The sequence below is a fragment of the Amblyraja radiata genome, chromosome 3, assembly GCF_010909765.2.
Source record: "Amblyraja radiata isolate CabotCenter1 chromosome 3, sAmbRad1.1.pri, whole genome shotgun sequence".
Lineage (NCBI taxonomy): Eukaryota > Metazoa > Chordata > Chondrichthyes > Rajiformes > Rajidae > Amblyraja > Amblyraja radiata.
The window spans coordinates 2,612,024-2,634,821 of NC_045958.1; the positions used below are offsets into that span (position 1 = coordinate 2,612,024).

The window sequence follows — 22,798 nt, forward strand, 5'->3', positions numbered from 1 at the left end:
CCTGCATTTAGCCCATATCCCTCTAAACCTATCCGATCCTTGTACCTGTCCAAATCTTTATTTTAAAATGTTTGTTATGCTATTATGATGAGTAATGTATGTGTTGAATGACCAAGATGCTGATCTAAATTAATCCCATTTAACCTGCAAGTGATCTAACATAGAAACATAGAAAATAGGTGCAGGTGAAGGCATTCGGCCCTTCGAGCCAGCACCGCCATTCATTCTGATCATGGCTGATCATCCCCTATCAATAACCCGTGCCTGCCTTCTCCCCATATCCCTTGACTCCACTAGCCCCTAGAGCACTATCTAACTCTCTCTTAAATCCATCCAGTGACTTGTCCTCCACTGCCCTCTGTGGCAGGGAATTCCATAAATTCACAACTCTCTGGGTGAAAAAGTTTCTTCTCACCTCAGTCTTAAATGACCTCCCCTTTATTCTAAGACCCTGGTTCTGGACTCACCCAACATTGGGAACAATTTTCCTGCATCTAGCTTGTCCAGTCCTTTTATAATTTTATATGTTTCTATAAGATACCCCCTCATCCTTCTAAACTCCAGTGAATACAAGCCTAAGTCCCTCTATGACCTGCCTTCACATGTGCCTGTCTAATTGCTTCTTCACAGTTTAGTTTTAAGCATGTTTTTTTTAATGTTGTCATCTATCTTCTATATTACTAAATCTCTGTTCTTGACCGCTTTTGGCCATCTGTTCTGCGATTTCCGAGAGAACATTTTTGGCCACCTCGCTCAGAGCCCCCCTACGCCGCATGTGTGCCGAGGATTTTTCCCGTAGATGAAAAATGACAGAGATATTAATGTTTTTACAAAATTCCCCATTCTGTCTGCTGCCCCTGCTGGAGGGAGGGGGAGGGACTATAAAACCAGGAAGTGGTGTGCCTCAATCAGTCTCAGCAAGTGGTGTGCCCCAATCAGTCTCTGCAAGTGGTGTGCCTCAATCAGAGCTCTGAATAACACTGAACAAATGTCTCTACAGCTGTGAGTACCCATAACGTGGTTTGAAAATGAAAATATGGTTAGTTTGAGGAAAAAAGCACTGCCTGCAAATGGTTGTTTGGGTTGAAGTAAAAAGGCACCCTCTCCTCTCCCCCCCCCTCTCCTCCCCTCTCCTCTCCCCCCCTCTCCTCTCCCCCCCCTCCTCTCTCTCTCTCCCCTCTTTTTCTCCCTCTCCTCCCCTCCATCCCCTCCCCCACCGTCCCTCCACTAAACCCCCCTCCCTTCCACACACCCCTCCCTCCCCCTCCCTGCTCCCCACGTCTCCCCCTCCCCTCTCTCAGCACACCCTCTCTCTCCCCCCTCCCCCTCTCCTCCCCCCCCTCCCCCCCTCCCCCTCCCCTCCCCTAAACCCCCTCCCCTCCCCTCCACACCCCCTACCCTCTTCCCTCCACCCTCCCTGCTCCCCATCTCTCCCCCTCACCCCCCTCTCAGCACCCCCTCTCTCTGCCCCTCACTCTCACCCTCTCTCTCTCCTCCCCCACCTTTCCCCCCTCACCCACCCTCCCTCTTCTCTTCCTCTCTGCTCCCCTATCCCTCTTGCCCCTCTCTGTGTCTCTGTCTCTCTCTCTGCCCCTTCTCTCTCTGCCTTCACTCTCTACCCACCCCCCCCCCCCCCCCCCCCCTTCCCCTCTCTCTAGATGTGACTGCAAGTTGGGGGCTATGCGTCAGTAGATAGGGTGGTTATGGGGTAAAAGGAGCAGATTAATAATATTAATATAATATCAAGGGGGGTAATTAGCGTGAGTGCGGGGGGGGGGGGGGGGATAGTTAGTGTGTGTGACGCTGCATGCCGCCTCCCCCCCACAACCGCACGTTGGGGGAACAGACCCAACGGGTCTGCACTTGGTCTAGTACCTTAATATATATTTTTTAATCGTTCAAGAAGCATTTCGACAGGTACATGGATAGGATAGGTTTGGAGGGATTTGAGCCATTAACATAGGCAGGTGAGACTAGTGTAGATGGATCATGTTGGTTGGTGGGGGCAATTGGGGCTGAAGGGAGCCTGTTTCCATGCTGTGTTCTGCTTCCTGTTCTGAGTAGTTAGGTTGGCTGTGTGGAGTTTGCTAATTCTCCCTCTGAGCACGTGGGTTTGCTCCGGGTTCCACCCATACCCCAAAGACGTGTGGGCGTCATGGTTAATTGGCCTCTGTAAATTGCCCCTAATGTGTAGGGAAAGAATGTGATTGTAAGATAACATAGAACTAGTGAGAATGGATGATGGATAGACTCAGTGGGCAGAAGTGTCTATTTCACATGCCTTGTCTTCCAAACAATTAAAGCCATAATTAACATCCAAGAAAAGGATGTTATCTAAAAAAAATTGAAATGAAAAATAGACAATTGATTTAAAACAAATTCAATCATTAGCAAACTGAAAGTAGAATAAATGTAGAAACATGGAACTGCAAGTGCTGGTTTACAAAAAAGGACACAAAGTGCTGGAGTAACTCAGCAGGTAACTCAACGTAACCAGATGACCCGGAGAAAACCCATGCGATCACAGGGAGAATGTACAAACTCCACACAGACAGCTTAACTCCTCAGAACAGGAGGCAGTGAGGAGTTTGGTGGATCCAAAGTCACACGTGGCCAAATTGAGTAATGATGGCAGCTTGAAGAATATTAATGGATTAGATGGGTATTTGTGGCAATTCTGTCTATTTATGGGCATCATTACTAAGACTCAGAAATGCTACCTGACATGTTGAGTTACTCCAGCACTTTGTGTCCATTTTTGAAAGTAGACCAAGGGTTTCGGCCCGAAACGTTGCCTATTTCCTTCGCTCCATAGATGCTGCTGCACCCGCTGAGTTTCCCCAGCAATTTTGTGTACCTCCTAATTTTGATGGGCCTGTTTGTCTTCCTAGATTCCCATGTGTGTCACTGATGTATATATTTTTTAATGTATTTGCAGAGCTTGTATCAGAAGCTGGAAAAACTCCAACAGAACCACTTTTATTGCCACTCAATCAATCGACTGAAGGTGTGACACTGGGCACCAAGATTCATGTTGTGCACATTCACATTGATGTCAGAGAGGAGGAGGTTGGAATCACCGGCAGCGGAGAGCCTGACTTTACCAAATTTCTCTTCCCGCAAGTCACCACAGCGGCTCCAGTGCAGGACGCTCAGCCATCGCTCAGCTTTATTAACGGGAAGACACAGATAGAATTTGAGCCGTCTTATACTCGTGGTGAGGAAGCCAGGGGCGACCAAGTGGAAAGGGTATCTCCTAGTATAAGTGCCATACCGGATGATGAAAGCAAGGAGGACTTCTTAACAATTGAGAGTAGAACTGCTGAAAGTCAGGAACCAGGAATCTCCACTGAGAGTTCAAAAACAGTTTCCAGTGTTAAAAGTCCATCCGAAAGGCCCACGGTTACAGAAGAGCAGAGGAGAATCCAATCTAGTGTTGCTGGAGAACATTGGGTCATCTCGCCCGGAACGCAAGATGCTCAAAAGACACCCAAACTGATTTTCACCACAGAATCAACGGAGGAAAAACCTCACCTCTTTGGGATTGTTACAACTGCATCAGAAGACGTTACTCCACGAAAAACTGAAACTGTGACCAGGACTGAAGACATAATTTCACAGGAAACAATTGATAAAGAAACTGTTGAGGCATCTGTTGAAGGGTTGGAGCCGGTTTCTACTACAATTCCAGGTGCCCCCCATAAAACAACTAGCAAACCAAGGGAACCGGAACTATATTCAAGAACTTTGGAAAAAGATGTAAAACAAGAAACAGCAACACCGATTGAAATGGACATAGAAACCTTGTCCACATCTGGACCTGGTGGAGAAATGCTTAGTCCATCACCGGTTACAAAGTCAGTTGTCCCTCCCGGTATTGTTGTACCATCTGCAACTGAGGGAGGTCGAGCCACGATCCCTGAAAGGAAGCGAGAACAAACTGAAGCCGTCACAGAATCATATGACGGCAGCGAGGGCAAAACATCAAAACCAGAAGAAAGTACAGAGGAACTAAAACATGAAGTAGGTTCTATTACACCAAGCAAATTATCAATACGCAGAACTGAAATTGTAACCGACAAACCTGAATGGGACTCTTCTAAAGTAACACAGCCTGTGGAGAAGAAAATCCATGACATGGAGAAAATTAAAGAAGCTACAAGCATAGCCACGACATTTACAGAGTTAGGTTCAGGTGAACCACTGAGTAATGTTACAGTTGTTTTAACATTCACAGATGTGCCCACAGTGGTCGTTGAAAAGGAAACCTTACAGGCGCCTGTATCAGTGACAACAAAAGCAGCGGGCGAGAGAATTCCCGACGATGCCCTCACAACGACTTTAGATAAGCAAACTCACGCAGTTAGATCGCAAACACCATCAGTGATATCTGAGAGCAAAACCAGCCCTGATAAAATGGTTGTGGAATCAACTGTGAAACATCCAACAATTGAGGTATTGACAGAGAAATCTCCAGTCAAAGAAGTATCTCCTCATGATTTTGAGAGTTCTGGTGCAGGAATGTTTACTGTCAGTCCTGATGTTCACACACTTGAGGTGAGCAGCCAAGAGTCTCCAGTGACCAGCAGAACATTATTGGATGAGGTAACCCTTCACAGTGCTGTTCCAGCAGCAACTGATCAAGACACGGGACTAGTCACATCTGGATCACCTGACACACACACTCAGAGGGAAGGTTTGCTAGTAAAAGTCCACACAGAGGTGGAAGACAAGTCTGCTGCTACAGTTGTGGTTAGCGGCAAGGAAACCGGATATACATTGCATTCAGTGGCAAGAGAAATAGACGATGGAGAACGCCCTATCACTGCTTCCACAGTAATTAAAGAAAGGCCAAAAGAATTCACGTCAGAAGGACCATCAGTCATCACTGAGCTCAAAACCACCCCAGAGAAAAAAGTTACAGCATCAACTTTCAAACCTCCAGCAATTGGGGCAACCAGAATAATGGAAAAAATTTCAGTCAAACCAACCCCTTCTCCAGAAATTGTAAGTTCTCATGAAGAAATGATTACATCCAAACAAATGGTTCAATTTGGGCCTGACGATTCCACATTAGAAATGAGTCCAACACTTTTACCAGTGACCGAGAAAACATTAGTTTATGGGGAAGCTGTCCACAGTACAACTGCAGTTATACGTGACAGTGAGGAGGAATCTTCTGGTTCTGGTTTGCCGGAGGTACACACAGTGAAGGATGGTTTGCTGGTAAAAGTCCACACACAGCTGGCAGAAAAGTCTACATCAACAGTCATCGTTGATCACGAGGAAACCAGATATACATCAGTTTCAGTCACCACTGAAGTAGACGATACAGTTCCTCATGATACTGTTACACCTGTAATTGTAAAAACACCCCAAGAAACCTCATCGGGAGCTCCATCAGTGATCGTGGAGATCAAAACAACACCAGAGAAAGTGGTTACAGCCTCCACTATGAAGCCTCCATCAATCGATGAATCAGGAATAACGGAGAAAGTTGCAGATGAAGTACCCCATTCCTCAGAGTTTGAGAGTTCCATTGAAGGAATATTTACTATCAGACCCAGGGGCCGTTTTGATCCTGATGTTTCCACACCAGAGGTGAGCCACCATGAGTCTACAGTGACAAGCGGAACTTCATTGGATGGGGAGGTACTTCACAGTGCTGTTCCTGTAGCACCCGATCGAGAGACTGGAATACCCACATCTGGATTAACTGAGGCACACACACGCACAGAAGGTTTCCAGGTGAAAGACCACACAGAGGTGGAAGACAAGTCTGCAGCAACAGTTGCGGACGGTGATAAGGAAACCTATACGTTTGATTCAGTGGATGAAGGGGATCACACTGTCACTGCTGCCCCTGTAATTAAAACAAAGTTACCAGAATTCACATCAGAAGCACCATCAGTGATCACAGAGATCAAAACCATCCCAGAGAAAGTGGTTGTGACATCAACTGTGAAATCTCCAGCAACTGTGGAAACGGAGATAACAGAGAAAGTTTCAATCAAACTGCCACCTTCTCCTGAAGTTGAGATTCCTGGTGAAGGGTTAATAACTTCCAAACCAATTGTTCAATTTGGTCCTGATTTTTCAACATTAGAAATGAGCTCTACTCTTTTACCAGTAACTAGTAAAACTCTGGTCGACACAAAAACTCTTCAAAGCACTGTTTCTGTTACACGTGAGACTGAGGTGGAATTTTCTGGATCTGGTTCGTGGGAGGTACCAACAGAGAAGGATGGTTTGTTGATTAAAGTGCACACACAGACCACAGACAAGTCTGCATCAACAGTCGTGGTTGGCGATAAGGAAACCAGATACACGTTAGTTTCAATCACCAGTGACAGGGAAGAGGGAACTCCCTTTGATACCACTATGCCGGCAATTGGAAAAACATCTGAAGAATCTTCAACAGAAGCATCATCAGTCATCGCCGAGGGTATAACAATCCCAGAGGGAGAGGTTCTGGAGTCAACTGTGAAATTTCCAGCAATGCGATGGACAGAGAAGGTTTTAGTCAAACTGCCCTCTTTACCCGATGTTGAGAGTTCTGGTGAAGGAATGTTTACTATCAGACCCACTGGCCGGGTTGACCCTCATGTTTCCACACTGGAGATGAGCAGCCAAGAATCTCCAGTGACAAGCAGAACTTCATTGGATGAGGTAACCCTTCACAGTGCTGTTCCAGCAGCAACTGATCAAGACACTGGACTAGTCACATCTGGATCACCTGACACACACACTCAGAGGGAAGGTTTGCTAGTAAAAGTCCACACAGAGGTGGAAGACAAGTCTGCTGCTACAGTTGTGGTTAGCGGCAAGGAAACCGGATATACATTGGATTCAGTGGCAAGAGAAATAGATGATGGAGAACGCCCTATCACTGCTTCCACAGTAATTAAAGAAAGGCCAAAAGAATTCACGTCAGAAGGACCATCAGTCATCACTGAGCTCAAAACCACCCCAGAGAAAAAAGTTACAGCATCAACTTTCAAACCTCCAGCAATTGGGGCAACCAGAATAATGGAAAAAATTTCAGTCAAACCAACCCCATCTCCAGAAATTGTAAGTTCTCGTGAAGAAATGGTTACATCCAAACAAATGGTTCAATTTGGGCCTGACGATTCCACATTAGAAATGAGTCCAACACTTTTACCAGTGACCAAGAAAACATTAGTTTATGGGGAAGCTGTCCACAGTACAACTGCAGTTATACGTGACAGTGAGGAGGAATCTTCTGGTTCTGGTTTGCCGGAGGTACACACAGTGAAGGATGGTTTGCTGGTAAAAGTCCACACACAGCTGGCAGAAAAGTCTACATCAACAGTCATCGTTGATCACGAGGAAACCAGATATACATCAGTTTCAGTCACCACTGAAGTAGACGATACAGTTCCTCATGATACTGTTACACCTGTAATTGTAAAAACACCCCAAGAAACCTCATCGGGAGCTCCATCAGTGATCGTGGAGATCAAAACAACACCAGAGAAAGTGGTTACAGCCTCCACTATGAAGCCTCCATCAATCGATGAATCAAGAATAACGGAGAAAGTTGCAGATGAAGTACCCCATTCCCCAGAGTTTGAGAGTTCCAGTGAAGGAATATTTACTATCAGACCCAGGGGCCGTTTTGATCCTGATGTTTCCACACCAGAGGTGAGCCACCATGAGTCTACAGTGACAAGCGGAACTTCATTGGATGGGGAGGTACTTCACAGTGCTGTTCCTGTAGCACCCGATCGAGAGACTGGAATACCCACATCTGGATTAACTGAGGCACACACACGCACAGAAGATTTCCAGGTGAAAGACCACACAGAGGTGGAAGACAAGTCTGCAGCAACAGTTGCGGACGGTGATAAGGAAACCTATACGTTTGATTCAGTGGATGAAGGGGATCACACTGTCACTGCTGCCCCTGTAATTAAAAAAAAGTTACCAGAATTCACATCAGAAGCACCATCAGTGATCACAGAGATCAAAACCACCCCAGAGAAAGTGGTCACAAAGTCAACAGTAAAGTCTCCTGTATCCAGTGAATCGGGAATAACAGCAAAGGTTTCAGTCAAACTAACTCCTTCTCCAGACGTTGAGAGTTCTGGTGAAGAGCTGATTACTTCTGGAGACGGAATGCTTACGACCGGACATACTGGCCTTTTTGAACCTGACGTCTCCACTTTAGAAATGAGGTCTACTCTTTCGCCAGTCTCCAGTAAAGCGTTGGTGGATACAGAAGGTGTACACAGCACTGTCATATTCGCACATGAGAGAGCGGAGACACACACACTGAGGGACGGTTCGCTGGTGAAGGTCCGCGCACAGACGACAAATGAGCCTGCTTCAACAGTTGTGGTTGGCGATAAGGAAACCAAATATACATCCCATTCAGCCAGCAGTGAAATCAAAGAAGGAATTCCCCAATATACTGTTACACCTGCAATTGCAAAAGTATCTCAAGAATCCTCATCAGACGCACCATCAGTGACTGCTGAGATCGAAACCATTCCAGAGAAAGTGGTCATAGAGTCAACTGTGAAACCTCCAACAATTGATAGATCAGGAATAACGGAGAAAGTTGCAGATGAACTACCCCTTTCCCCAGAGTTTGAGAGTTCCAGTGAAGGAATATTTACTATCAGACCCAGGGGCCGTTTTTTTCCTGATGTTACCACACCAGAGGTGAGCCGCCATGAGTCTACAGTGACAAGCAGAACTTCATTGGATGGGGAGGTACTTCACAGTGCTGTTCCTGTAGCACCCGATCGAGAGACTGGAATACCCACATCTGGATTAACTGAAGCACATACACGCACAGAAGGTTTCCAGGTGAAAGACCACACAGAGGTGGAAGACAAGTCTGCAGCAACAGTTGCGGGCGGTGATAAGGAAACCTATACGTTTGATTCAGTGGATGAAGGGGATCACACTGTCACTGCTGCCCCTGTAATTAAAAAAAAGTTACCAGAATTCACATCAGAAGCACCATCAGTGATCACAGAGATCAAAACCACCCCAGAGAAAGTGGTCACAAAGTCAACAGTAAAGTCTCCTGTATCCAGTGAATTAGGAATAACAGCAAAGGTTTCAGTCAAACTAACTCCATCTCCAGACTTTGAGAGTTCTAATTTTTCAACATTAGAAATGAGCTCTACTCTTTTACCAGTAACTAGTAAAACTCTGGTCGACACAAAAACTCTTCAAAGCACTGTTTCTGTTACACGTGAGACTGAGGTGGAATTTTCTGGATCTGGTTCGTGGGAGGTACCAACAGAGAAGGATGGTTTGTTGGTTAAAGTGCACACACAGACCACAGACAAGTCTGCATCAACAGTCGTGGTTGGCGATAAGGAAACCAGATATACGTTAGTTTCAATCACCAGTGACAAGGAAGAGGGAACTCCCTTTGATACCACCATGCCGGCAATTGGAAAAACATCTGAAGAATCTTCAACAGAAGCATCATCAGTCATCGCCGAGGGTATAACAATCCCAGAGGGAGAGGTTCTGGAGTCAACTGTGAAATTTCCAGCAATGCGATGGACAGAGAAGGTTTTAGTCAAACTGCCCTCTTTACCCGATGTTGAGAGTTCTGGTGAAGGAATGTTTACTATCAGACCCACTGGCCGGGTTGACCCTCATGTTTCCACACTGGAGATGAGCAGCCAAGAATCTCCAGTGACAAGCAGAACTTCATTGGATGAGGAAGCTCTTCACAGTGCTGTTCCAGCAGCAACTGATCAAGACACTGGAACATTTGCATTACCTGACACACACACACACAGCGAAGGATTGATGGTAAAAGTCCAGACACAGGTGGAAGACAGGTCTGCAGCAACAGATGTGGCCGGTGAGAAAGAAACCAGGTATACACTTGATTCAGTGACAGAAGGACTAGTCGAAGGAGAACGCCCTGTCACTGCTACTCCAGTAATGAAAACAAAGTTACAAGAATCCACATCAGAAGCACCATCAGTGATCACCGAGATCAAAACCATCCCAGAGAAAGTGGTTGTGACATCAACTGTGAAATCTCCAGCAACTGTGGAAACGGAGATAACAGAGAAAGTTTCAATCAAACTGCCACCTTCTCCTGAAGTTGAGATTCCTGGTGAAGGGTTAATAACTTCCAAACCAATTGTTCAATTTGGTCCTGATTTTTCAACATTAGAAATGAGCTCTACTCTTTTACCAGTAACTAGTAAAACTCTGGTCGACACAAAAACTCTTCAAAGCACTGTTTCTGTTACACGTGAGACTGAGGTGGAATTTTCTGGATCTGGTTCGTGGGAGGTACCAACAGAGAAGGATGGTTTGTTGATTAAAGTGCACACACAGACCACAGACAAGTCTGCATCAACAGTCGTGGTTGGCGATAAGGAAACCAGATACACGTTAGTTTCAATCACCAGTGACAGGGAAGAGGGAACTCCCTTTGATACCACTATGCCGGCAATTGGAAAAACATCTGAAGAATCTTCAACAGAAGCATCATCAGTCATCGCCGAGGGTACAACAATCCCAGATGGAGAGGTTCTGGAGTCAACTGTGAAATTTCCAGCAATGCGAGGGACAGAGAAGGTTTTAGTCAAACTGCCCTCTTTACCCGATGTTGAGAGTTCTGGTGAAGGAATGTTTACTATCAGACCCACTGGCCGGGTTGACCCTCATGTTTCCACACTGGAGATGAGCAGCCAAGAATCTCCTGTGACAAGCAGAACTTCATTGGATGAGGAAGCTCTTCACAGTGCTGTTCCAGCAGCAACTGATCAAGACACTGGACTAGTCACATCTGGATCACCTGACACACACACACGCACTGATGGTTTGATGGTAAAAGTCCAGACACAGGTGGAAGACAGGTCTGCAGTAACAGATGTGGCCGGTGAGAAAGAAACCAGGTATACACTTGATTCAGTGACAGAAGGACTAGTCGAAGGAGAACGCCCTGTCACTGCTACTCCAGTAATGAAAACAAAGTTACAAGAATCCACATCAGAAGCACCATCAGTGATCACCGAGATCAAAACCATCCCAGAGAAAGTGGTTGTGACATCAACTGTGAAATCTCCAGCAACTGTGGAAACGGAGATAACAGAGAAAATTTCAATCAAACTGCCACCTTCTCCTGAAGTTGAGAGTCCTGGTGAAGGGTTAATAACTTCCAAACCAATTGTTCAATTTGGTCCTGATTTTTCAACATTAGAAATGAGATCTACTCTTTTACCAGTAACTAGTAAAACTCTGGTCGACACAAAAACTCTTCAAAGCACTGTTTCTGTTACACGTGAGACTGAGGTGGAATTTTCTGGATCTGGTTCGTGGGAGGTACCAACAGAGAAGGATGGTTTGTTGGTTAAAGTGCACACACAGACCACAGACAAGTCTGCATCAACAGTCGTGGTTGGCGATAAGGAAACCAGATACACGTTAGTTTCAATCACCAGTGACAGGGAAGAGGGAACTCCCTTTGATACCACTATGCCGGCAATTGGAAAAACATCTGAAGAATCTTCAACAGAAGCATCATCAGTCATCGCCGAGGGTATAACAATCCCAGAGGGAGAGGTTCTGGAGTCAACTGTGAAATTTCCAGCAATGCGATGGACAGAGAAGGTTTTAGTCAAACTGCCCTCTTTACCCGATGTTGAGAGTTCTGGTGAAGGAATGTTTACTATCAGACCCACTGGCCAGGTTGACCCTCATGTTTCCACACTGGAGATGAGCAGCCAAGAATCTCCTGTGACAAGCAGAACTTCATTGGATGAGGAAGCACTTCACAGTACTGTTCCAGCAGCAACTGATCAAGACACTGGAACATTTGCATTACCTGACACACACACACACAGCGAAGGATTGATGGTAGAAGTCCAGACACAGGTGGAAGACAGGTCTGCAGCAACAGATGTGGCCGGTGAGAAAGAAACCAGGTATACACTTGATTCAGTGACAGAAGGACTAGTCGAAGGAGAACGCCCTGTCACTGCTACTCCAGTAATGAAAACAAAGTTACAAGAATCCACATCAGAAGCACCATCAGTGATCACCGAGATCAAAACCATCCCAGAGAAAGTGGTTGTGACATCAACTGTGAAATCTCCAGCAACTGTGGAAACGGAGATAACAGAGAAAGTTTCAATCAAACTGCCACCTTCTCCTGAAGTTGAGATTCCTGGTGAAGGGTTAATAACTTCCAAACCAATTGTTCAATTTGGTCCTGATTTTTCAACATTAGAAATGAGCTCTACTCTTTTACCAGTAACTAGTAAAACTCTGGTCGACACAAAAACTCTTCAAAGCACTGTTTCTGTTACACGTGAGACTGAGGTGGAATTTTCTGGATCTGGTTCGTGGGAGGTACCAACAGAGAAGGATGGTTTGTTGGTTAAAGTGCACACACAGACCACAGACAAGTCTGCATCAACAGTCGTGGTTGGCGATAAGGAAACCAGATACACGTTAGTTTCAATCACCAGTGACAGGGAAGAGGGAACTCCCTTTGATACCACTATGCCGGCAATTGGAAAAACATCTGAAGAATCTTCAACAGAAGCATCATCAGTCATCGCCGAGGGTATAACAATCCCAGAGGGAGAGGTTCTGGAGTCAACTGTGAAATTTCCAGCAATGCGAGGGACAGAGAAGGTTTTAGTCAAACTGCCCTCTTTACCCGATGTTGAGAGTTCTGGTGAAGGAATGTTTACTATCAGACCCACTGGCCGGGTTGACCCTCATGTTTCCACACTGGAGATGAGCAGCCAAGAATCTCCTGTGACAAGCAGAACTTCATTGGATGAGGAAGCTCTTCACAGTGCTGTTCCAGCAGCAACTGATCAAGACACTGGACTAGTCACATCTGCATTACCTGACACACACACACACAGCGAAGGATTGATGGTAAAAGTCCAGACACAGGTGGAAGACAGGTCTGCAGCAACAGATGTGGCCGGTGAGAAAGAAACCAGGTATACACTTGATTCAGTGACAGAAGGACTAGTCGAAGGAGAACGCCCTGTCACTGCTACTCCAGTAATGAAAACAAAGTTACAAGAATCCACATCAGAAGCACCATCAGTGATCACCGAGATCAAAACCATCCCAGAGAAAGTGGTTGTGACATCAACTGTGAAATCTCCAGCAACTGTGGAAACGGAGATAACAGAGAAAGTTTCAATCAAACTGCCACCTTCTCCTGAAGTTGAGATTCCTGGTGAAGGGTTAATAACTTCCAAACCAATTGTTCAATTTGGTCCTGATTTTTCAACATTAGAAATGAGCTCTACTCTTTTACCAGTAACTAGTAAAACTCTGGTCGACACAAAAACTCTTCAAAGCACTGTTTCTGTTACACGTGAGACTGAGGTGGAATTTTCTGGATCTGGTTCGTGGGAGGTACCAACAGAGAAGGATGGTTTGTTGGTTAAAGTGCACACACAGACCACAGACAAGTCTGCATCAACAGTCGTGGTTGGCGATAAGGAAACCAGATACACGTTAGTTTCAATCACCAGTGACAGGGAAGAGGGAACTCCCTTTGATACCACTATGCCGGCAATTGGAAAAACATCTGAAGAATCATCAACAGAAGCATCATCAGTCATCGCCGAGGGTATAACAATCCCAGAGGGAGAGGTCCTGGAGTCAACTGTGAAATTTCCAGCAATGCGGGGAACGGAGAAGGTTTTAGTCAAACTGCCCACTTTACCCGATGTTGAGAGTTCTGGTGAAGGAATGTTTACTATCAGACCCACTGGCCAGGTTGACCCTCATGTTTCCACACTGGAGATGAGCAGCCAAGAATCTCCTGTGACAAGCAGAACTTCATTGGATGAGGAAGCTCTTCACAGTGCTGTTCCAGCAGCAACTGATCAAGACACTGGAACATTTGCATTACCTGACACACACACACACAGCGAAGGATTGATGGTAAAAGTCCAGACACAGGTGGAAGACAGGTCTGCAGCAACAGATGTGGCCGGTGAGAAAGAAACCAGGTATACACTTGATTCAGTGACAGAAGGACTAGTCGAAGGAGAACGCCCTGTCACTGCTACTCCAGTAATGAAAACAAAGTTACAAGAATCCACATCAGAAGCACCATCAGTGATCACCGAGATCAAAACAATCCCAGAGAAAGTGGTTGTGACATCAACTGTGAAATCTCCAGCAACTGTGGAAACGGAGATAACAGAGAAAGTTTCAATCAAACTGCCACCTTCTCCTGAAGTTGAGATTCCTGGTGAAGGGTTAATAACTTCCAAACCAATTGTTCAATTTGGTCCTGATTTTTCAACATTAGAAATGAGCTCTACTCTTTTACCAGTAACTAGTAAAACTCTGGTCGACACAAAAACTCTTCAAAGCACTGTTTCTGTTACACGTGAGACTGAGGTGGAATTTTCTGGATCTGGTTCGTGGGAGGTACCAACAGAGAAGGATGGTTTGTTGGTTAAAGTGCACACACAGACCACAGACAAGTCTGCATCAACAGTCGTGGTTGGCGATAAGGAAACCAGATACACGTTAGTTTCAATCACCAGTGACAGGGAAGAGGGAACTCCCTTTGATACCACTATGCCGGCAATTGGAAAAACATCTGAAGAATCTTCAACAGAAGCATCATCAGTCATCGCCGAGGGTATAACAATCCCAGAGGGAGAGGTTCTGGAGTCAACTGTGAAATTTCCAGCAATGCGGGGAACGGAGAAGGTTTTAGTCAAACTGCCATCTTTACCCGATGTTGAGAGTTCTGGTGAAGGAATGTTTACTATCAGACCCACTGGCCGGGTTGACCCTCATGTTTCCACACTGGAGATGAGCAGCCAAGAATCTCCAGTGACAAGCAGAACTTCATTGGATGAGGAAGCTCTTCACAGTGCTGTTCCAGCAGCAACTGATCAAGACACTGGACTAGTCATATCTGGCTCACCTGACACACACACACGCACTGATGGTTTGATGGTAAAATTCCAGACACAGGTGGAAGACAGGTCTGCAGCAACAGATGTGGCCGGTGAGAAAGAAACCAGGTATACACTTGATTCAGTGACAGAAGGACTAGTCGAAGGAGAACGCCCTGTCACTGCTACTCCAGTAATGAAAACAAAGTTACAAGAATCCACATCAGAAACACCATCAGTGATCACCGAGATCAAAACCATCCCAGAGAAAGTGGTTGTGACATCAACTGTGAAATCTCCAGCAATTGTGGAAACGGAGATAACAGAGAAAGTTTCAATCAAACTGCCACCTTCTCCTGAAGTTGAGATTCCTGGTGAAGGGTTAATAACTTCCAAACCAATTGTTCAATTTGGTCCTGATTTTTCAACATTAGAAATGAGCTCTACTCTTTTACCAGTAACTAGTAAAACTCTGGTCGACACAAAAACTCTTCAAAGCACTGTTTCTGTTACACGTGAGACTGAGGTGGAATTTTCTGGATCTGGTTCGTGGGAGCTACCAACAGAGAAGGATGGTTTGTTGATTAAAGTGCACACACAGACCACAGACAAGTCTGCATCAACAGTCGTGGTTGGCGATAAGGAAACCAGATACACGTTAGTTTCAATCACCAGTGACAGGGAAGAGGGAACTCCCTTTGATACCACTATGCCGGCAATTGGAAAAACATCTGAAGAATCTTCAACAGAAGCATCATCAGTCATCGCCGAGGGTACAACAATCCCAGATGGAGAGGTTCTGGAGTCAACTGTGAAATTTCCAGCAATGCGAGGGACAGAGAAGGTTTTAGTCAAACTGCCCTCTTTACCCGATGTTGAGAGTTCTGGTGAAGGAATGTTTACTATCAGACCCACTGGCCGGGTTGACCCTCATGTTTCCACACTGGAGATGAGCAGCCAAGAATCTCCTGTGACAAGCAGAACTTCATTGGATGAGGAAGCTCTTCACAGTGCTGTTCCAGCAGCAACTGATCAAGACACTGGACTAGTCACATCTGGATCACCTGACACACACACACGCACTGATGGTTTGATGGTAAAAGTCCAGACACAGGTGGAAGACAGGTCTGCAGTAACAGATGTGGCCGGTGAGAAAGAAACCAGGTATACACTTGATTCAGTGACAGAAGGACTAGTCGAAGGAGAACGCCCTGTCACTGCTACTCCAGTAATGAAAACAAAGTTACAAGAATCCACATCAGAAACACCATCAGTGATCACCGAGATCAAAACCATCCCAGAGAAAGTGGTTGTGACATCAACTGTGAAATCTCCAGCAACTGTGGAAACGGAGATAACAGAGAAAGTTTCAATCAAACTGCCACCTTCTCCTGAAGTTGAGATTCCTGGTGAAGGGTTGATAACTTCCAAACCAATTGTTCAATTTGGTCCTGATTTTTCAACATTAGAAATGAGCTCTACTCTTTTACCAGTAACTAGTAAAACTCTGGTCGACACAAAAACTCTTCAAAGCACTGTTTCTGTTACACGTGAGACTGAGGTGGAATTTTCTGGATCTGGTTCGTGGGAGGTACCAACAGAGAAGGATGGTTTGTTGGTTAAAGTGCACACACAGACCACAGACAAGTCTGCATCAACAGTCGTGGTTGGCGATAAGGAAACCAGATACACGTTAGTTTCAATCACCAGTGACAGGGAAGAGGGAACTCCCTTTGATACCACTATGCCGGCAATTGGAAAAACATCTGAAGAAGCTTCAACAGAAGCATCATCAGTCATCGCCGAGGGTATAACAATCCCAGAGGGAGAGGTTCTGGAGTCAACTGTGATATTTCCAGCAATGCGAGGGACAGAGAAGGTTTTAGTCAAACTGCCCTCTTTACCCGATGTTGAGGGTTCTGGTGAAGGAATGTTTACTATCAGACCCACTGGCCGGGTTGACCCTCATGTTTCCACACTGGAGATGAGCAGCCAAGAATCTCCAGTGACAAGCAGAACTTTATTGGATGAGGAAGCTCTTCACAGTGCTGTTCCAGCAGCAACTGATCAAGACACTGGAACATCTGCATTACCTGACACACACACACACAGCGAAGGATTTATGGTAAAAGTCCAGACACAGGTGGAAGACAGGTCTGCAGCAACAGATGTGGCCGGTGAGAAAGAAACCAGGTATACACTTGATTCAGTGACAGAAGGACTAGTCGAAGGAGAACGCCCTGTCACTGCTACTCCAGTAATGAAAACAAAGTTACAAGAATCCACATCAGAAGCACCATCAGTGATCACCGAGATCAAAACCATCCCAGAGAAAGTGGTTGTGACATCAACTGTGAAAGCTCCAGCAACTGTGGAAACGGAGATAACAGAGAAAGTTTCAATCAAACTGCCACCTTCTCCTGAAGTTGAGATTCCTGGTGAAGGGTTAATAACTTCCAAACCAATTGTTCAATTTGGTCCTGATTTTTCAACATTAGAAATGAGCTCTACTCTTTTACCAGTAACTAGTAAAACTCTGGTCGACACAAAAACTCTTCAAAGCACTGTTTCTGTTACACGTGAGACTGAGGTGGAATTTTCTGGATCTGGTTCGTGGGAGGTACCAACAGAGAAGGATGGTTTGTTGGTTAAAGTGCACACACAGACCACAGACAAGTCTGCATCAACAGTCGTGGTTGGCGATAAGGAAACCAGATACACGTTAGTTTCAATCACCAGTGACAGGGAAGAGGGAACTCCATTTGATACCACTATGTCGGCAATTGGAAAAACATCTGAAGAATCTTCAACAGAAGCATTATCAGTCATCGCCGAGGGTATAACAATCCCAGAGGGAGAGGTTCTGGAGTCAACTGTGAAATTTCCAGCAATGCGAGGGACAGAGAAGGTTTTAGTCAAACTGCCCTCTTTACCCGATGTTGAGAGTTCTGGTGAAGGAATGTTTACTATCAGACCCACTGGCCGGGTTGACCCTCATGTTTCCACACTGGAGATGAGCAGCCAAGAATCTCCAGTGACAAGCAGAACTTCATTGGATGAGGAAGCTCTTCACAGTGCTGTTCCAGAATCAACTGATCAAGACACTGGACTAGTCACATCTGGATCACCTGACACACACACACGCACTGATGGTTTGATGGTAGAAGCCAAGACACAGGTGGAAGACAGGTCTGCAGCAACAGATGTGGCCGGTGAGACAGAAACCAGGTATACACTTGATTCAGTGACAGAAGGACTAGTCGAAGGAGAACGCCCTGTCACTGCTACTCCAGTAATGAAAACAAAGTTACAAGAATCCACATCAGAAGCACCATCAGTGATCACCGAGATCAAAACCATCCCAGAGAAAGTGGTTGTGACATCAACTGTGAAATCTCCTGCAACTGTGGAAACGGAGATAACAGAGAAAGTTTCAATCAAACTGCCACCTTCTCCTGAAGTTGAGATTCCTGGTGAAGGGTTAATAACTTCCAAACCAATTGTTCAATTTGGTCCTGATTTTTCAACATTAGAAATGAGCTCTACTCTTTTACCAGTAACTAGTAAAACTCTGGTAGACACAAAAACTCTTCAAAGCACTGTTTCTGTTACACGTGAGACTGAGGTGGAATTTTCTGGATCTGGTTCGTGGGAGGTACCAACAGAGAAGGATGGTTTGTTGGTTAAAGTGCACACACAGACCACAGACAAGTCTGCATCAACAGTCGTGGTTGGCGATAAGGAAACCAGATACACGTTAGTTTCAATCACCAGTGACAGGGAAGAGGGAACTCCCTTTGATACCACTATGCCGGCAATTGGAAAAACATCTGAAGAATCTTCAACAGAAGCATCATCAGTCATCGCCGAGGGTATAACAATCCCAGAGGGAGAGGTTCTGGAGTCAACTGTGATATTTCCAGCAATGCGAGGGACAGAGAAAGTTTTAGTCAAACTGCCCTCTTTACCCGATGTTGAGGGTTCTGGTGAAGGAATGTTTACTATCAGACCCACTGGCCGGGTTGACCCTCATGTTTCCACACTGGAGATGAGCAGCCAAGAATCTCCAGTGACAAGCAGAACTTATTGGATGAGGAAGCTCTTCACAGTGCTGTTCCAGCAGCAACTGATCAAGACACTGGAACATCTGCATTACCTGACACACACACACACAGCGAAGGATTGATGGTAAAAGTCCAGACACAGGTGGAAGACAGGTCTGCAGCAACAGATGTGGCCGGTGAGAAAGAAACCAGGTATACACTTGATTCAGTGACAGAAGGACTAGTCGAAGGAGAACGCCCTGTCACTGCTACTCCAGTAATGAAAACAAAGTTACAAGAATCCACATCAGAAGCACCATCAGTGATCACCGAGATCAAAACCATCCCAGAGAAAGTGGTTGTGACATCAACTGTGAAATCTCCAGCAACTGTGGAAACGGAGATAACAGAGAAAGTTTCAATCAAACTGCCACCTTCTCCTGAAGTTGAGAGTCCTGGTGAAGGGTTAATAACTTCCAAACCAATTGTTCAATTTGGTCCTGATTTTTCAACATTAGAAATGAGCTCTACTCTTTTACCAGTAACTAGTAAAACTCTGGTCGACACAAAAACTCTTCAAAGCACTGTTTCTGTTACACGTGAGACTGAGGTGGAATTTTCTGGATCTGGTTCGTGGGAGGTACCAACAGAGAAGGATGGTTTGTTGGTTAAAGTGCACACACAGACCACAGACAAGTCTGCATCAACAGTCGTGGTTGGCGATAAGGAAACCAGATACACGTTAATTTCAATCACCAGTGACAGGGAAGAGGGAACTCCATTTGATACCACTATGTCGGCAATTGGAAAAACATCTGAAGAATCTTCAACAGAAGCATTATCAGTCATCGCCGAGGGTATAACAATCCCAGAGGGAGAGGTTCTGGAGTCAACTGTGAAATTTCCAGCAATGCGAGGGACAGAGAAGGTTTTAGTCAAACTGCCCTCTTTACCCGATGTTGAGAGTTCTGGTGAAGGAATGTTTACTATCAGACCCACTGGCCGGGTTGACCCTCATGTTTCCACACTGGAGATGAGCAGCCAAGAATCTCCAGTGACAAGCAGAACTTCATTGGATGAGGAAGCTCTTCACAGTGCTGTTCCAGCAGCAACTGATCAAGACACTGGACTAGTCACATCTGGATCACCTGACACACACACACGCACTGATGGATTGATGGTAGAAGCCCAGACACAGGTGGAAGACAGGTCTGCAGCAACAGATGTGGCCGGTGAGAAAGAAACCAGGTATACACTTGATTCAGTGACAGAAGGACTAGTCGAAGGAGAACGCCCTGTCACTGCTACTCCAGTAATGAAAACAAAGTTACAAGAATCCACATCAGAAGCACCATCAGTGATCACCGAGATCAAAACCATCCCAGAGAAAGTGGTTGTGACATCAACTGTGAAATCTCCTGCAACTGTGGAAACGGAGATAACAGAGAAAGTTTCAATCAAACTGCCACCTTCTCCTGAAGTTGAGATTCCTGGTGAAGGGTTAATAACTTCCAAACCAATTGTTCAATTTGGTCCTGATTTTTCAACATTAGATATGAGCTCTACTCTTTTACCAGTAACTAGTAAAACTCTGGTCGACACAAAAACTCTTCAAAGCACTGTTTCTGTTACACGTGAGACTGAGGTGGAATTTTCTGGATCTGGTTCGTGGGAGGTACCAACAGAGAAGGATGGTTTGTTGGTTAAAGTGCACACACAGACCACAGACAAGTCTGCATCAACAGTCGTGGTTGGCGATAAGGAAACCAGATACACGTTAGTTTCAATCACCAGTGACAGGGAAGAGGGAACTCCCTTTGATACCACTATGCCGGCAATTGGAAAAACATCTGAAGAATCTTCAACAGAAGCATCATCAGTCATCGCCGAGGGTATAACAATCCCAGAGGGAGAGGTTCTGGAGTCAACTGTGATATTTCCAGCAATGCGAGGGACAGAGAAAGTTTTAGTCAAACTGCCCTCTTTACCCGATGTTGAGGTTCTGGTGAAGGAATGTTTACTATCAGACCCACTGGCCGGGTTGACCCTCATGTTTCCACACTGGAGATGAGCAGCCAAGAATCTCCAGTGACAAGCAGAACTTATTGGATGAGGAAGCTCTTCACAGTGCTGTTCCAGCAGCAACTGATCAAGACACTGGAACATCTGCATTACCTGACACACACACACACAGCGAAGGATTGATGGTAAAAGTCCAGACACAGGTGGAAGACAGGTCTGCAGCAACAGATGTGGCCGGTGAGAAAGAAACCAGGTATACACTTGATTCAGTGACAGAAGGACTAGTCGAAGGAGAACGCCCTGTCACTGCTACTCCAGTAATGAAAACAAAGTTACAAGAATCCACATCAGAAGCACCATCAGTGATCACCGAGATCAAAACCATCCCAGAGAAAGTGGTTGTGACATCAACTGTGAAAGCTCCAGCAACTGTGGAAACGGAGATAACAGAGAAAGTTTCAATCAAACTGCCACCTTCTCCTGAAGTTGAGAGTCCTGGTGAAGGGTTAATAACTTCCAAACCAATTGTTCAATTTGGTCCTGATTTTTCAACATTAGAAATGAGCTCTACTCTTTTACCAGTAACTAGTAAAACTCTGGTCGACACAAAAACTCTTCAAAGCACTGTTTCTGTTACACGTGAGACTGAGGTGGAATTTTCTGGATCTGGTTCGTGGGAGGTACCAACAGAGAAGGATGGTTTGTTGGTTAAAGTGCACACACAGACCACAGACAAGTCTGCATCAACAGTCGTGGTTGGCGATAAGGAAACCAGATACACGTTAATTTCAATCACCAGTGACAGGGAAGAGGGAACTCCATTTGATACCACTATGTCGGCAATTGGAAAAACATCTGAAGAATCTTCAACAGAAGCATTATCAGTCATCGCCGAGGGTATAACAATCCCAGAGGGAGAGGTTCTGGAGTCAACTGTGAAATTTCCAGCAATGCGAGGGACAGAGAAGGTTTTAGTCAAACTGCCCTCTTTACCCGATGTTGAGAGTTCTGGTGAAGGAATGTTTACTATCAGACCCACTGGCCGGGTTGACCCTCATGTTTCCACACTGGAGATGAGCAGCCAAGAATCTCCAGTGACAAGCAGAACTTCATTGGATGAGGAAGCTCTTCACAGTGCTGTTCCAGCAGCAACTGATCAAGACACTGGACTAGTCACATCTGGATCACCTGACACACACACACGCACTGATGGATTGATGGTAGAAGCCCAGACACAGGTGGAAGACAGGTCTGCAGCAACAGATGTGGCCGGTGAGAAAGAAACCAGGTATACACTTGATTCAGTGACAGAAGGACTAGTCGAAGGAGAACGCCCTGTCACTGCTACTCCAGTAATGAAAACAAAGTTACAAGAATCCACATCAGAAGCACCATCAGTGATCACCGAGATCAAAACCATCCCAGAGAAAGTGGTTGTGACATCAACTGTGAAATCTCCTGCAACTGTGGAAACGGAGATAACAGAGAAAGTTTCAATCAAACTGCCACCTTCTCCTGAAGTTGAGATTCCTGGTGAAGGGTTAATAACTTCCAAACCAATTGTTCAATTTGGTCCTGATTTTTCAACATTAGATATGAGCTCTACTCTTTTACCAGTAACTAGTAAAACTCTGGTCGACACAAAAACTCTTCAAAGCACTGTTTCTGTTACACGTGAGACTGAGGTGGAATTTTCTGGATCTGGTTCGTGGGAGGTACCAACAGAGAAGGATGGTTTGTTGGTTAAAGTGCACACACAGACCACAGACAAGTCTGCATCAACAGTCGTGGTTGGCGATAAGGAAACCAGATACACGTTAGTTTCAA

At 45.5% G+C, this 22,798-nt stretch overlaps 1 protein-coding gene across 1 annotated transcript in view; it reads left to right on the plus strand.

The window, feature by feature from the left end:
• LOC116970737 (versican core protein-like) overlaps window positions 1-21,020 on the plus strand; it is a 153,303-nt gene extending 132,283 nt beyond the window's left edge. Inside the window, exons 8-11 of the mRNA XM_033017213.1 lie at window positions 2,939-4,605; window positions 11,776-14,967; window positions 17,032-18,058; window positions 19,087-21,020. Coding sequence (XP_032873104.1) covers window positions 2,939-4,605; window positions 11,776-14,967; window positions 17,032-18,058; window positions 19,087-21,020 — 7,820 coding nt within the window. The remainder of the gene's footprint in view (window positions 1-2,938; window positions 4,606-11,775; window positions 14,968-17,031; window positions 18,059-19,086) is intronic.
• Window positions 21,021-22,798: the final 1,778 nt, after the last annotated feature.